This window comes from Temnothorax longispinosus, chromosome 11, assembly GCF_030848805.1.
Source record: "Temnothorax longispinosus isolate EJ_2023e chromosome 11, Tlon_JGU_v1, whole genome shotgun sequence".
Classification (NCBI taxonomy): domain Eukaryota; kingdom Metazoa; phylum Arthropoda; class Insecta; order Hymenoptera; family Formicidae; genus Temnothorax; species Temnothorax longispinosus.
The window spans coordinates 15,136,934-15,149,396 of NC_092368.1; the positions used below are offsets into that span (position 1 = coordinate 15,136,934).

Below are 12,463 nucleotides of genomic sequence, written 5' to 3' on the forward strand. Positions count from 1 at the left end.
AGGCTCCTGGATAGGGATCCTCCAGAGAGGGATCGGACTAACCGTCGCCATTTGTCTCAAAACCGGAAGTGGTATATTCAGCGGCAAAACTCAAACGTGTTTCAATGCAAATGTGTATATTTTATATAATTAGACATGACAGACACGCGCTACGCGCGTGTTATTTAGCTTTAATTATACAATTCCTATTACATTATACTATTAACGAATTAATACACAAACTGTCAAAATAAGTAATGATAGATGTTTACGAAAAAAGCAATCAGCATCGCGGAAAAATGTCAACAATGAAACCTTACATGACTTTTTTATGAGTGAATTATTCTTATACAATGAGAAAAATAAAATATTTCATATTTAAATACCGAAAATGTTGTACAGTAATTCTTACAGTTATAGTTTATTTACAAATAATAAAATATAAACAAATTCTTTCAGTGGTAATTGGTGCGCAAGAGTTCCTTTCGTAAAAAATATATATTGATGGCAAATTGTAATTTTACATGTATACAAGTTGTAATTTTTTATTCCGTTTATTGGCTGCAATAAGACTCTTTTTCAAAGCTATCCTAGATTTTTCCGATTTGTCATATAATTTTTGTAATCTATTAAATCGTTGTTCAAGTGTTTCTTCGAAAGGCGTTTTTTCCTTCAGTTCTTCAATACTTCCTTCAGTTTCCTGAATTTCTTCTGAATTGTTGTGAACATCACCTGCACATAAATTTTTTGAAATAGCAAACTGACACTTGGTCGCAGAAGAAAAATTAAATACTGGTTTCAAAAGAAGTCTTATTAAAAAGTAATAAATATTTATTTTTAGCTTAAAAGTACGAATTTTCGACTAATTTATGATAAAATAATAATTTAAGTATTGTATTTCATTATTTATACAAAAAGCGGTATATTTATTATATTTAAAATAGTTTTGAACACACTTTAGATTTTCTTCATAATTTTCAAATAATTATTATTATTACAAACATTTTTTAAGGTTTCTTTTTTAATTAAGGGAAAAGTAGTATAGTATACTCCGATATTGTCATATAATCAAAACAAGTTCTACAGTTTCAATGTCGGTTAATAATTGAAAAAAGTATACAAAATTCAAGTATTATAAACATTAAAAAATTAAAAATTTTAACATATAATTCTTTACTTTCTTAAAAAAATGTTTTTATATTATCACTAATAAATACTGTAATATAATGTAATGAGATCTTACCATTATTTATGGGTCTTTCTTGTGCTTCTTGCGATGTATTATTAAAATTTTCATGTTCATTTTCAGGAATATTCTTTGGTTCATCTTCTTCTTGTACAGATGTATGTATCAGACAATCACCAAAAATAGTTGGAACTGCTGTAGATTTCAAGCGGCGTTTACCTCCCCGTGTTTTTTCCCACATCTCGTCTGAGAAATGAATCTGACAAAAATATTGAGTGATTAAAGTTAATCTATATTGGTAGAAATGGACATAAGTCAAATAAATATATTATGTTTGTACTTACTGAACACAATGTCGAACTCACTCCAGGAACCCAGTCTGCACGGTTAACATTAGCAATCCATACTTTTCTTCTTTTCTCTTCTCGTGGGAATCTACACATTTGGAAGCCTTTGCTCTATGAGTTCGTACAGTAATCTGCACTGCAACCCGTCATATTTCTTTTTCTGTAAATAAAATTTACGTATTTATAAATAATTATATATGTTATGTGGAAAATGACAGGCAGCTTTCTAAATCGTACACCACCGTTCTTTCGTCAGGCGCGTAGATGAGAATAGCCTAATAGTCCTTCAGAAACAGAGCAACGTTTCACGTGAAATAATGGGTGCGTTCAGCCGATACTCCGCTAGCCTAGCAATCGTGAGCAGTCGCTCGTTTTCACTCGTTTCCTCTCCTTTGACCCAATAAATTAAAAGGAGAGGAAACGAGCGACTGCTCACGATTGCTAGGCTAGCGGAGTATCGGCTGAACGCAGCCACTCATAGACGAGGCAAGGGCACCGTAAAGTTCCTTAACTAATTATCGTTTCGCTGGCGTACTAACCTACACGACTAACTTGTCCTCGTCCTTCTCCGATCGTTGACGCCAAAGGAGAACGCTGCGTCGTAGGTTGACGACGACGACGACGACGACGACGACGACGACGACGACGACGACGATAACGATGACGACGACGACGACGGCGACGACGACAGGGTATACCGTGACGACGCGGTTTTCTGTTTACTCGCTCTCCTCTCCTCGTTTCGTTGCGATTTACGGTCACGCGCACGCGTGTGTGTATGGCTCTATCTCTCTTACTCGCTCGCTCTTTCTCTCTCTGTTTCCGGTTTTGAAACCAATGGTCGCCGACCAATAGAAAACGATACCCGCTTAGTCCGATCCCGATCCCTCTCTTGAGGATCCCTACTCCTGGATGGTCAGCCGAGAACTCTGCGTTGACGGTGGCGCCGCCACTCTCTCCTCTCACTCTCTCCAATGGAGAATTCTGTCTTGTGACATGTTGACAACCTATTTTGTCGTGCTTGCTATTTCTTTATTACTCGCTCTGTGCTTGTGCTCTAACGTTTAACGTATTCGTGAAAATCGTAAAATTGACCGAAAAGTAAGATTTGCATGCGGAAGTAACGTTTTCACCTCCTTTCGATAGTCGTTAAACGGCTGTTTTTCCCGTATGTTTAGGCTTTGTTTTATGGCTGTTTGTTTATTGTCGAGGGAAAAGGGTAGTTTTCGGTCAATTTCGGAAGTGTTCTGAAACGATCTATAGTGATGTTTTATTGAAATGTCTCTTTATTTGAAAATGGTACGCACGACAAAATTGGGTGTTTTCCTCGCCTCAATAGTGAGAATTCAATATGGCCGCGGTGACCATCCAGGAGCATACGAAATACAAACGATTCCGTATAAAAACTTTTATTAATTTATCTATTTCGGCTAAATGCATGGTGTAAAAATAATTAATTAATTACAATTAAACGAATGACTCACAAACCTTTTCAATTGCACTTCAAAAGTCTTCATACGAAATACAAACGATTTCATATGGTAGATTCTTTCCCGGACATTCATTTCCGGTCAAATACATACGAATTTATGTTACGCTTATTATGCAATTTTGTGTGCGATGGCCTTAAAGGTCAATCCAGACAAACTTGCATAGCGCATAAACATAAGCATAAGAGAATTGATTGTTCCATATGCATGTGCATAAGGAAATAGACCAATCCGTTTCTTTATGCATATGGTTGTGCATCTATGCAAGTTTGTCTGGATAGACCTTTAAGCGGGGAGCACACACTTCTGTACAACGCATAATGCGTAAGCATAAGAAAATTGATTGGTCCATACACATGTGCATAAGGAAATAAACCAATCAATTTTCTTATGCTTAAGCGGGGAGCACACACTTCGGCACAACGCATAATGCGTAAGCATAAGAAAATTGATTGGTCTATTTTCTTATGCACATGTGTATGGACCAATCAATTTTCTTATGCTTACGCATTATGCGTTGTGCAGAAGTGTGTGCTCCCCGCATTAAGCATTATGCGTTGTGCAAAAGTGTGTGCTCCCCGCTTAAGTCGACACAAGTATCGTTTTATCTTTGTTACTCATTACCAAAAAAGAAAGATAGAACGATGCTTGTGTCGCTTGCTGGAAAGCTATCAATTTATTTCTATTTCGATAAAGGTCTCGGTATTTTTTCTGCATTCCAAAACTTATAAAAAAATGTTCCAAGCTTTTCATCACGAGACTTCAATGAAGAAGTATTCTCTTTTTAATGTTCATAACTTTATATATAATGTCAATATATAGCATACAATAATCTTTCTCAGCACAAAATGATACGTTAAATGTAATTTTTTACAATTTAGAAGGCAAAAAAATGTAAAAATTGTTTTTATATCAATGCAAATAAAGTAAATGCTTTTATACACATTCTTGCGACTTATTTTATAATCCTAATAAATATTAATTATCCTAAAAAAAAAATGAGATACATATAAATATGTGCAAAGCTGAAATAATTATACTATTTCTTGAACTTCTTCCTTAAATTAGCTTTTCTCTTTTTCTCTAACGCTTCCATACGCATATCTTCTAAATCTTCGATATATCCTACAAATGTTTAATGTTAACATTAACAAGCTATACATGTATTTTACAAAATACTCAAGATAGAAATAAATACCCATTTTTGAAGATATTAATTCTTCTTTTAGTTGTTGCGCATAATTACTTTCCATAGCAGTGTCATCTTCATCATCAATATTTTTATATCTTGTCCTATCATAATGAAATATCTCACTAATATGCTTACTGTAATTGTACTCGTTGTTATCTTCTGGTCCATCATCTATGAAATCGGCCAAATCTGAATCATCTTCCTCATCATCATAGATGCATCCTGTAAAATTAAATACATTTCAAGTGATTAATTATGTGATCCTTAACGAAACTCTTTCATTGTATCGCATAATTATAAGTAAACTTACTTTTATTGGATGCTTTTCTAACGACTGTTTTTGATTTCAAAAGCTTAATATCAGGTGGTGGAGATTGTTTTGGTTTACTATTAGCTAATGAAGATTGCAACTTTAAATCCGAAGGTGGAAATTGTCGCGGCTTAATATCCTTGGATGATATTTGCTTATTTATAGATTTGGGTTTAGTCAAATTTAATTTATTAGAGGGCTGAGATTTAATGTCCTCCAATTTATTTTTACTTTGCGCTAACTTCTTCTTTTCTTCCTCGATAGCGCGTCGCATTTCTTCCAGTTGTTTTCTCTCAGCTTCCAATTTCTTCCGTTCTTCTAATAATTCATTCTTGGGTGAGTTTTTGTTTGAATTTGATTTTTCGATATTATGTTTATCGTCAGATTTATTAGTAACTTGTTTAGAAATGGTTGTTGTAAATTTGAAAGTACTTTTATTCAACGTTGAATTTGAAATTACAGATTTATCACTAGCCTTGGGAACTTTGTTCAATTGCATTTTATCAAGTTTGTTGGGTGTACTTGTAATGCTTGTTTTTTTAACTTCTAAATTTTTCTTCTCACGTTGCTCCTTCCTTTCTTTTTCCTGTATATATTCCATTTTTTCACGCTTCGTCATCGGTCGTTCATTTTCAATCTTTGGTTTAACTTCTATAACTACGGGTTCATGTTGCTTTACTTCGGCGAGTTTCAAAAGTTCAGCAAAACCCATAGGCGGTGGCAGTGATTTTCTTTTTACCTTGGGTTTTTCATCTTTAGGTTTTTCATCCTTGTCTTCTTTAACCTTGTCTTTAACTTCTTTGCTGTTCTTCTCTGCTTTTTCATCAACTTCAGTTTCTTTTACATTCAAAACGGACGATTTTCTCCTTCTTCTATGTCCGCTACTTTCTTCGAGTTCTTGTTGTTTCAAAGCTTGTTTTACTCTATCCTATAACACATAAAATAACATTTGGTAATTGTGTACATGGAGGGGACCACCTTGGATGACCTTGATATTTTAGTATGTTGTCAAGGTCACCCTCCTGAGTGACCTTCAGAAGGTTTCAGCCCGCGCTCGTTATTCGTTAAAAAGTTATTAACAAAAAAAAAGTTTAGAAAATATAGCAGCTATTTTGAGTATTGGAAGGCATAAATGACTAATATATATGTCAAAATAGTTCACGCATACACTTTCCACGCGAAACGAGGTGCCACATGAGTTCGTGGCGTGCTTTACAAGCTTGTTTATATATATATACATAAAGTTATTAACAAAAAAAATTTGAGAAACAAGGTTGTAAAACACGCCACAAACCCATGTGACATTAATGAATATGCTAATTAATGAACGTGCAATTGTATAATTGTGAAACTAATGTTTATTAGGATTTATATAAACATATTTATTGAGAAAGTTTGACAGAGTCGTCAATTTCGAGCGGATACATAACTGCAATCGCGCGAAAAAACGCCTCAATACGATCTTTGAACTCAATACTGACGTTTGAAAAGAAATTCTGCAATTAGTTATTAAAGCAGTGAATCGTTGCTTTCGGCTCAAAACGAGGTCTACAATTCTATGAACATCGTATAATAATTTCATAGAAAACGCGTGGACTCGTGGATGGTGGAACTGAAAACACCGATTTACTGCTTTAAAAAACTTTTCTTTGTTCATGCATGTACTATTTCGACATATATATTAGTCATTTATGCCTTTTAATACTAAAAATAACTGCTACATTTCTCAAATTTTTTTGTTAATAACTTTTGAATAAACAACGAGCGCGGGCTAAAACCTTCTGAAGGTTACTCAGGAGGGTGACCTTGACAACATACTAAAATATCAAGGTCATCCAAGGTGGTCTCCTCCATGTACACAATTATCATCTATTTCTTTCCATCAAAAGGAGAAAGCATACAGAAACGTGGAATAAAAAAATAATAGCTATTCTTAAACATTTTTGTTTTTCTGAAATTAGTTGTCTTAAGTCCTAATATAATAATAGTAATATACATGTAATAAATATTGATAGCTTTATAGATAAAATTTCTTCTTATATTATACATTTCAAAAAGAGCGTAATTCCGTACAAGAGCAGTCAGTGAATGGTGGTAATGTATTTCAAGGATCCATATTTCAATTACGCTTACATTATATCATACAATTTACTCGAAACATTTTTCTTTAATTTTTAACAGAGAATATACCTTTGTAGATGCAATATCTTTTGCCGTTCTTGCTTCGCTAGTACTAAAAATGGGCTTTTCTGAAGGTAAGCTGTTATATTTGCTCATAAACTGATTATACAATGCAGAAGCTGCTTGGGATTCATATCCATAATCGTCTTCATCAGGTTGAGATGGGCCTGCAGAATGATAATATTTTATATAACTAACTTGTAATGTAATGTAATCAATTATCATAATATAAGTTACAAAAATATATTTTAAAGATATACCTCGAGCAATCAGTTGTATCATTTTATAATTACATAAAAATAAAGTTCCAAATACCAAGCACAAAAACTAATTTTATAGACAAGAAAGTTCCCAATACTAATAAAGAATCATAAAATAATAAGAAAAAAAATATAAATAAATAAATGACATAAAAACACAATAAGAAGAGACATGAGAAGTTAAGAGAACAGTGTTGTAGAAAAATAATAGAGCAATATCATATATAATCTAAACTAAATGTCTTTTACTTCATGGAATAAAGTAAATTATTGTAATTATTGTTATATTGTGTTTAATCATATATTATATTAAATAATCATTTAATTTAATAATCATTTAAATAACATTTAGTATAGAACAAAAAACAGAATGTATTACTATTCAACAGAATTGTACAATACAACAGAAAAAATGTGTACAATATGTACATTAAAATGTGCATAAAAATAGTTTCGTTTGTAGAAGAGGAAAAATAAAGCAACATGCATATGTGGCTTGCATTAATATGATAAATATAAATAAGATCACGGTTCTATATCACTTAGAAAAAAATTTATAAATATTATGAAGACCGAGAATGGCTGTAGCACAGATTTCATACTTATGAGTCATCTAGATTACTTCAAGATTATATGGCTGACCTTAAAGCATCCATCGCCGCGCAAATCCACTGTGAAATTGTTCTGCCTCGATTTGGGATGATGGATAAATAATGTATTGTATTGCTCGTATATATTACAACCTGTAGGCAAAAATATTGCCTATTATGGATAAGATTTTTCTGCCGATCAAGTTGATATTAAGTTTAAGTTATTATATAAATAATAAACTATCTGTTATTACTCTCGTCAGTTTGCCTTGTACGTCATTATACTTTTATAGTTTTATTATTTTACAAATTGCATAATATAAAGATTTACTTATTTCATTGCTTTGGTATTTAATAACACTGTCATTTTGGTACTTAACAGTACTATATTATAATTTTTAAATTATATTTAAAAAAAGGCTATACATTGCAAAAAAAATTGTAAACAAATAAAATAAAAGTCTCTTGGTATTTTTATTTGGAACTTTATTTTTACATTTTATTCCAAACTTGTCCCCTCTTCCAATAATATATAAATTGTACTTAGAATAAAAATGTAAAACAGACCTTATTTAATCCTTAAGAAAAAGGTTATCTGTAATCACATGGTATTACCTGCGATGGTAATAGCCGTATTTTCATTGTCAATGGCATCCTCAATCACTGACTTGTTCGCCGCTTTACACACTTTCAAATGTTTGTTTATTCGATTCTGAGTCTTCTGATCTCGTAAAGCTAAAAGATTCTGAAAAACAAAAACCAAGTATAATTTGTTGATATCTGATAAATAATATTGTTTTCGATAAAAAGAGTCAAGTACACGCGTTAAAAAAGCTATTGTATAAAACAAATGTTTTTCTCAATACATCATAAAGTTTAAAAATAACTAAAGCCTGATCTACAATGTGCTCTTTGCTTTCTGTTTTTTGCTCTTAACCTCTTTGCGACTATCTCGTATTTCGCAATTCCGTCGCGTAACGTGATGTTTCTTGTCTCTTCTAAAGTTCGTCAATTTTTAAGCCTGATCTACAATGTGCTCTTTGCTTCCTGTTTTTTGCTCTTAACCTGTTTGCGACTATCCCGTATTTCGCAACTGCGTCGCGTAACGCGATGTTTTTTGTTCTCTGTCGCCTAAGATAAAAATTGACGAACTTCAGAAGAGACAAGAAACATCACGTTACGCGACGGAATTGCGAAATACGAGATAGTCGCAAAGAGGTTAAGAGCAAAAAACAGAAAACAAAGAGCACATTGTAGATCAGCCTTTATCTTAGGCGACAGAGAACAAAAAACATCGCGTTACGCGACGCAATTGCGAAATACGGGATAGTCGCAAACAGGTTAAGAGCAAAAAACAGGAAGCAAAGAGCACATTGTAGATCAGGCTTAAGTAACTTATAAAATATTATAGAAATGTTTTGCTATGCAAAGATTAATTTAAAAACATTAAAAACCAGAAAACACAATTATAACTAAAAATTATTTTAAAAAATATTAAGAAGAGAAATATATTACAATCTTATTGTTTACATCTATTTCTCTTCAAAAAAAAAGGTAATGATATATCATGAAATTATCTAAACTAAAATAAAATGTACGTAACTCTTTCATAATTCTTTTATCATAATTGCTTCATCATAAAAGATATTATATTCAATAAAGTATATGATTCTATACTGTACGATTGTCAAGCCAAGAAAAACACATGATATTTCTATCAAAACGGATATTATATCTTTTTATCTATTTTCATGGAAGTAAATAAGAAATGTCTATTAAGAAAAATGTAGGATATTTCCATACAAAATTCTTGAAAATATAGACAATCAAATACAAGGTTCTTTCAAAGAAAATAAATCAACGCAAAACAAGAAATTATTAAGGCAAAAAATATTTAACGCAAAAAATTGCTGCAGCTAAGGCTTAAAATATCTGCCTTACCGTTGCGCCGATAATCATTTATATTAATAATCATACAAAAAGAGTGTAAAACGTAAAACAATATAAATAAATTATTCATTAATGCACGAAGTTTTTTCCAAACTTACTTCCTTTTTCCTTCTTTCTTCCAGGGCTTTCTGTCTCTCTTCTTCTTCCTTCCGAGCTAGAAATTTCTTAATATTATTGGAAAGGGTTTTAGATTGTTTAGACTGTTTCTTTGGTGGTTCAAATTTTGTTTGATAACATGGAACGGTCTGTTGAAAAATAAATAACGTTGAAGTGAGGATAATCTAAAAAACGATCGAAAATTCTTTTCGCCCAGATGTCTAACCTAAACTGACGTTACCTGTCTACGTCAGCTGTACACTTTTGACAGTATCCGATTGTAAATAAAATACATTATATACATATATAGGCCTGTTCATTTTAATTGAACTTCTCGCACAGTTCATCTATTCTCTTTTTCTTTCCAATGTGAAAAGAAAAAGAACAAAAATAAACCGTGCAAGAAGTTCAGCTAAAACGAAAGGGCCTTAAGTATGTCAAAAAAAATGGACTAACCTGTTTCTTCGTTTCGTTCTTTTGTGCGACGGAGATCAGAGTGCCGAAATCCATTTCATCGGCAACGATAAAACAACAGTAAGCAAAAGAAATCGCAAATTTGCCTTTACGAAAATATCATATGTTTTATGTCAGCAGATATTCCTCTTCAATTCGGTTCAATCAGATGGATTAATTACACTACAGGCACGTCGGCGATATTTTAAATGTTCCAAATGCTTAGACGAAAAAAGAAAAGGAACTTTCGATAGTAAATGACAATATCAAAAACTGATCTCACTGTCGATAAGTGCTCCGAAAGTTCTCTCCACGAAGTTATCACGTTGCGAATAAATGCCTCAAAAGTCTCTCTACAAAAATATTCAATCACATTGCCGATAAACACTCTAATTGCACTTAACTACGTGCACCAACGGTGATCAACGACAATTGATGGGAATGATTAATGAATAATAGCCTCCTACTTATATAGAGCTCTTGAAAGAGGATCCTCCATTTTGTAGTATATCGAAAGTAGTCCAGGGCTGCGTTCGAAAACTACTCGGATGCACACCGCGTCGTTTTATCTTTGTTATTCATTAAAAGTTGAACAAGGACAGAACGACGTTGGTGTGCACCCGAGTGAAGTTTTCGAACGCAGCCCAGACTAAAGCTATATCCACACAAACTTGCATAAGCCCATAAACATAAGCATAAAGAGAATTGATTGGTCCATATGCATGTGCATAAGGAAATAGACCAATCCGTTTCTTTATGCATATGGTTAGGGCCTAAGCAGAATGGCTGTCTTGGCAATGTTTTATGCTTTAAGGGCTCAGTCACAATGAGAAAAATAAGGAATAAGATAAAGGAATAAGGAATAAGGCATGTTGCATCTCACTTTAATGTACGTGTACTAAAGTGAGATGCGACATTCCTTTATTCCTTATTCCTTTATCTTAGGCTGCGTTTCCACTGAGCGCGTCACGCGTCGCGTCGTCACAAGTTAACCAATCCAAACATCCCATTTCATTACATTCTTGTGACGGAATCGAAATGGGATGTTTTGATTGGATGACGCGACGCGTGACGCGCTCAGTGGAAACTCAGCCTTAGGCTGAGTTTCCACTGAGCGCGTCACGCATCGCGTCGTCCGAGTTGAACCAATCAAAACATCCCATTTCATTACATTCTTGTGACGGGATCGAAATGGGATGTTTTGATTGGATGACGCGACGCGTGACGCGCTCAGTGGAAACTCAGCCTTATTCCTTATTTTTCTCATTGTGACTGAGCCTTAAGTCTTTGTCTTATGTAACGCATAATACTGTACGTCGTTCACTTAAAGGTTGCAACACTTTTTTTTGGATGGGTTTTGGAACGCACGAATATTTAGAGACTGCCATGGTGGATGAGACTGCGAGCCACTGCGTCTAGGGAGCTGCCGTGACCAGCAGTGAGAGTGAGCTGGTAGTGAGAGGTTAAGACAGCTGTCAAAAGAGCACATACAGGGTGTGTATACACAGCAAAAGCATCGGTAAATCTGAAGAATAGTGGCCTCCTCACCGATTTCGTTCAACTTGGGCTTAATCGACGCGTTTTTGCACGAAACGACCGAATCTGGCAGAAAAAAGTGTCGCTCTGCCCCGCGAAGCGAGATATTAACGGTTAAAGTTGACAGGAATCAGGTTATGATTCCTGTCATACCGACGAGATGCAGCGACTACGACCATGCCCTGCGGCCACACGCGCATGCTCAGTGGCCGCACGCGCATGCAGCAGATCACGTGACAACTGTTTGGTTGGTAAGTCAGAAGTGTAACATAATTTGAAATAATTTGTTAAAGCAGAGAATAGTTGGTATATGAAAAGTACACATAAATATTTACTTTTCATATATCAACTATTCTCTGCTTTAACAAATTATTTATGTTACAGATATTAAGTGTTGAAGTTAACGAAACAGAAATAAAATTGTTAAAGCAGAGAATAACAACTTCTATAAAGCAGGGCATACACCAGCATACACACGTGCGTGTGCCCTGCTTTAACGAAAATCACAACTTCTATAAAGCAGGGCATACACACGTGTGTGTGTGCTTTGCTTTAACGAAAATTACAACTTCTATAAAGTAGGGCATACACACGTGTGTGTGTGCCTTGCTTTAACGAAAATCACAACTTCTATAAAGCAGGGCATACACACGTGTGTATGTGCCCTGCTTTAACGAAAATCATTAAACAGTTACATCGTGCAGAATAACCAAGCATCTCGATTCAAGCAGTTAGGTCTCACGCTGGGAGTTTCATTAGTTTAATTATGCGTGGGAAGCACACACACACACACACAACGGAGGGGTGCGAGGGGGGGGGGCCTTCGGCCCCCCCTTCCCCGCACCCACTCCGCCGGTAGGCTGCGTGGACCTCGCTTTACAACATAAAGTATG

The 12,463-nt window shown here is 34.3% G+C and overlaps 2 protein-coding genes and 1 long non-coding RNA gene across 11 annotated transcripts in view; all 3 read right to left on the reverse strand.

The window, feature by feature from the left end:
* Axud1 (AXIN1 up-regulated 1) overlaps window positions 1-12,463 on the reverse strand; it is a 67,882-nt gene that overhangs the window by 30,457 nt on the left and 24,962 nt on the right. The gene's annotated exons all lie outside the window — the stretch shown is intronic.
* Window positions 459-10,932, reverse strand: LOC139821578 (uncharacterized). Of its 7 annotated transcripts, none has more exons than XR_011734298.1 (5): window positions 10,918-10,932; window positions 1,755-1,796; window positions 1,510-1,672; window positions 1,223-1,424; window positions 459-711 (listed from the first exon to the last, which is right to left on the reverse strand). It is a non-coding gene; the product is annotated as an uncharacterized lncRNA (long non-coding RNA). The 7 variants fall into 7 exon arrangements; XR_011734296.1 differs by having other exon boundaries at window positions 1,750-1,796; XR_011734294.1 differs by lacking the exon at window positions 10,918-10,932 and adding an exon at window positions 2,025-2,053 and having other exon boundaries at window positions 1,750-1,796.
* On the reverse strand, window positions 2,052-10,549 carry LOC139821576 (protein SPT2 homolog). 3 transcript variants are annotated; one of them, XR_011734291.1, is made up of 8 exons: window positions 10,038-10,549; window positions 9,584-9,730; window positions 8,151-8,280; window positions 6,695-6,852; window positions 4,505-5,432; window positions 4,201-4,416; window positions 3,001-4,127; window positions 2,052-2,328 (listed from the first exon to the last, which is right to left on the reverse strand). XR_011734291.1 is itself a non-coding variant. In XM_071792728.1 (8 exons), the coding sequence occupies exons 2-8, from the start codon at window positions 10,089-10,091 to the stop codon at window positions 4,042-4,044; spliced, it is 1,719 nt and encodes a 572-aa protein (XP_071648829.1). In that variant the 5' UTR covers window positions 10,092-10,217; window positions 10,318-10,549; the 3' UTR covers window positions 2,052-4,041. The 3 variants fall into 3 exon arrangements, 1 of the variants encoding a protein (XP_071648829.1); XR_011734290.1 differs by having other exon boundaries at window positions 2,052-2,496; XM_071792728.1 differs by having other exon boundaries at window positions 2,052-4,127; window positions 10,038-10,217; window positions 10,318-10,549.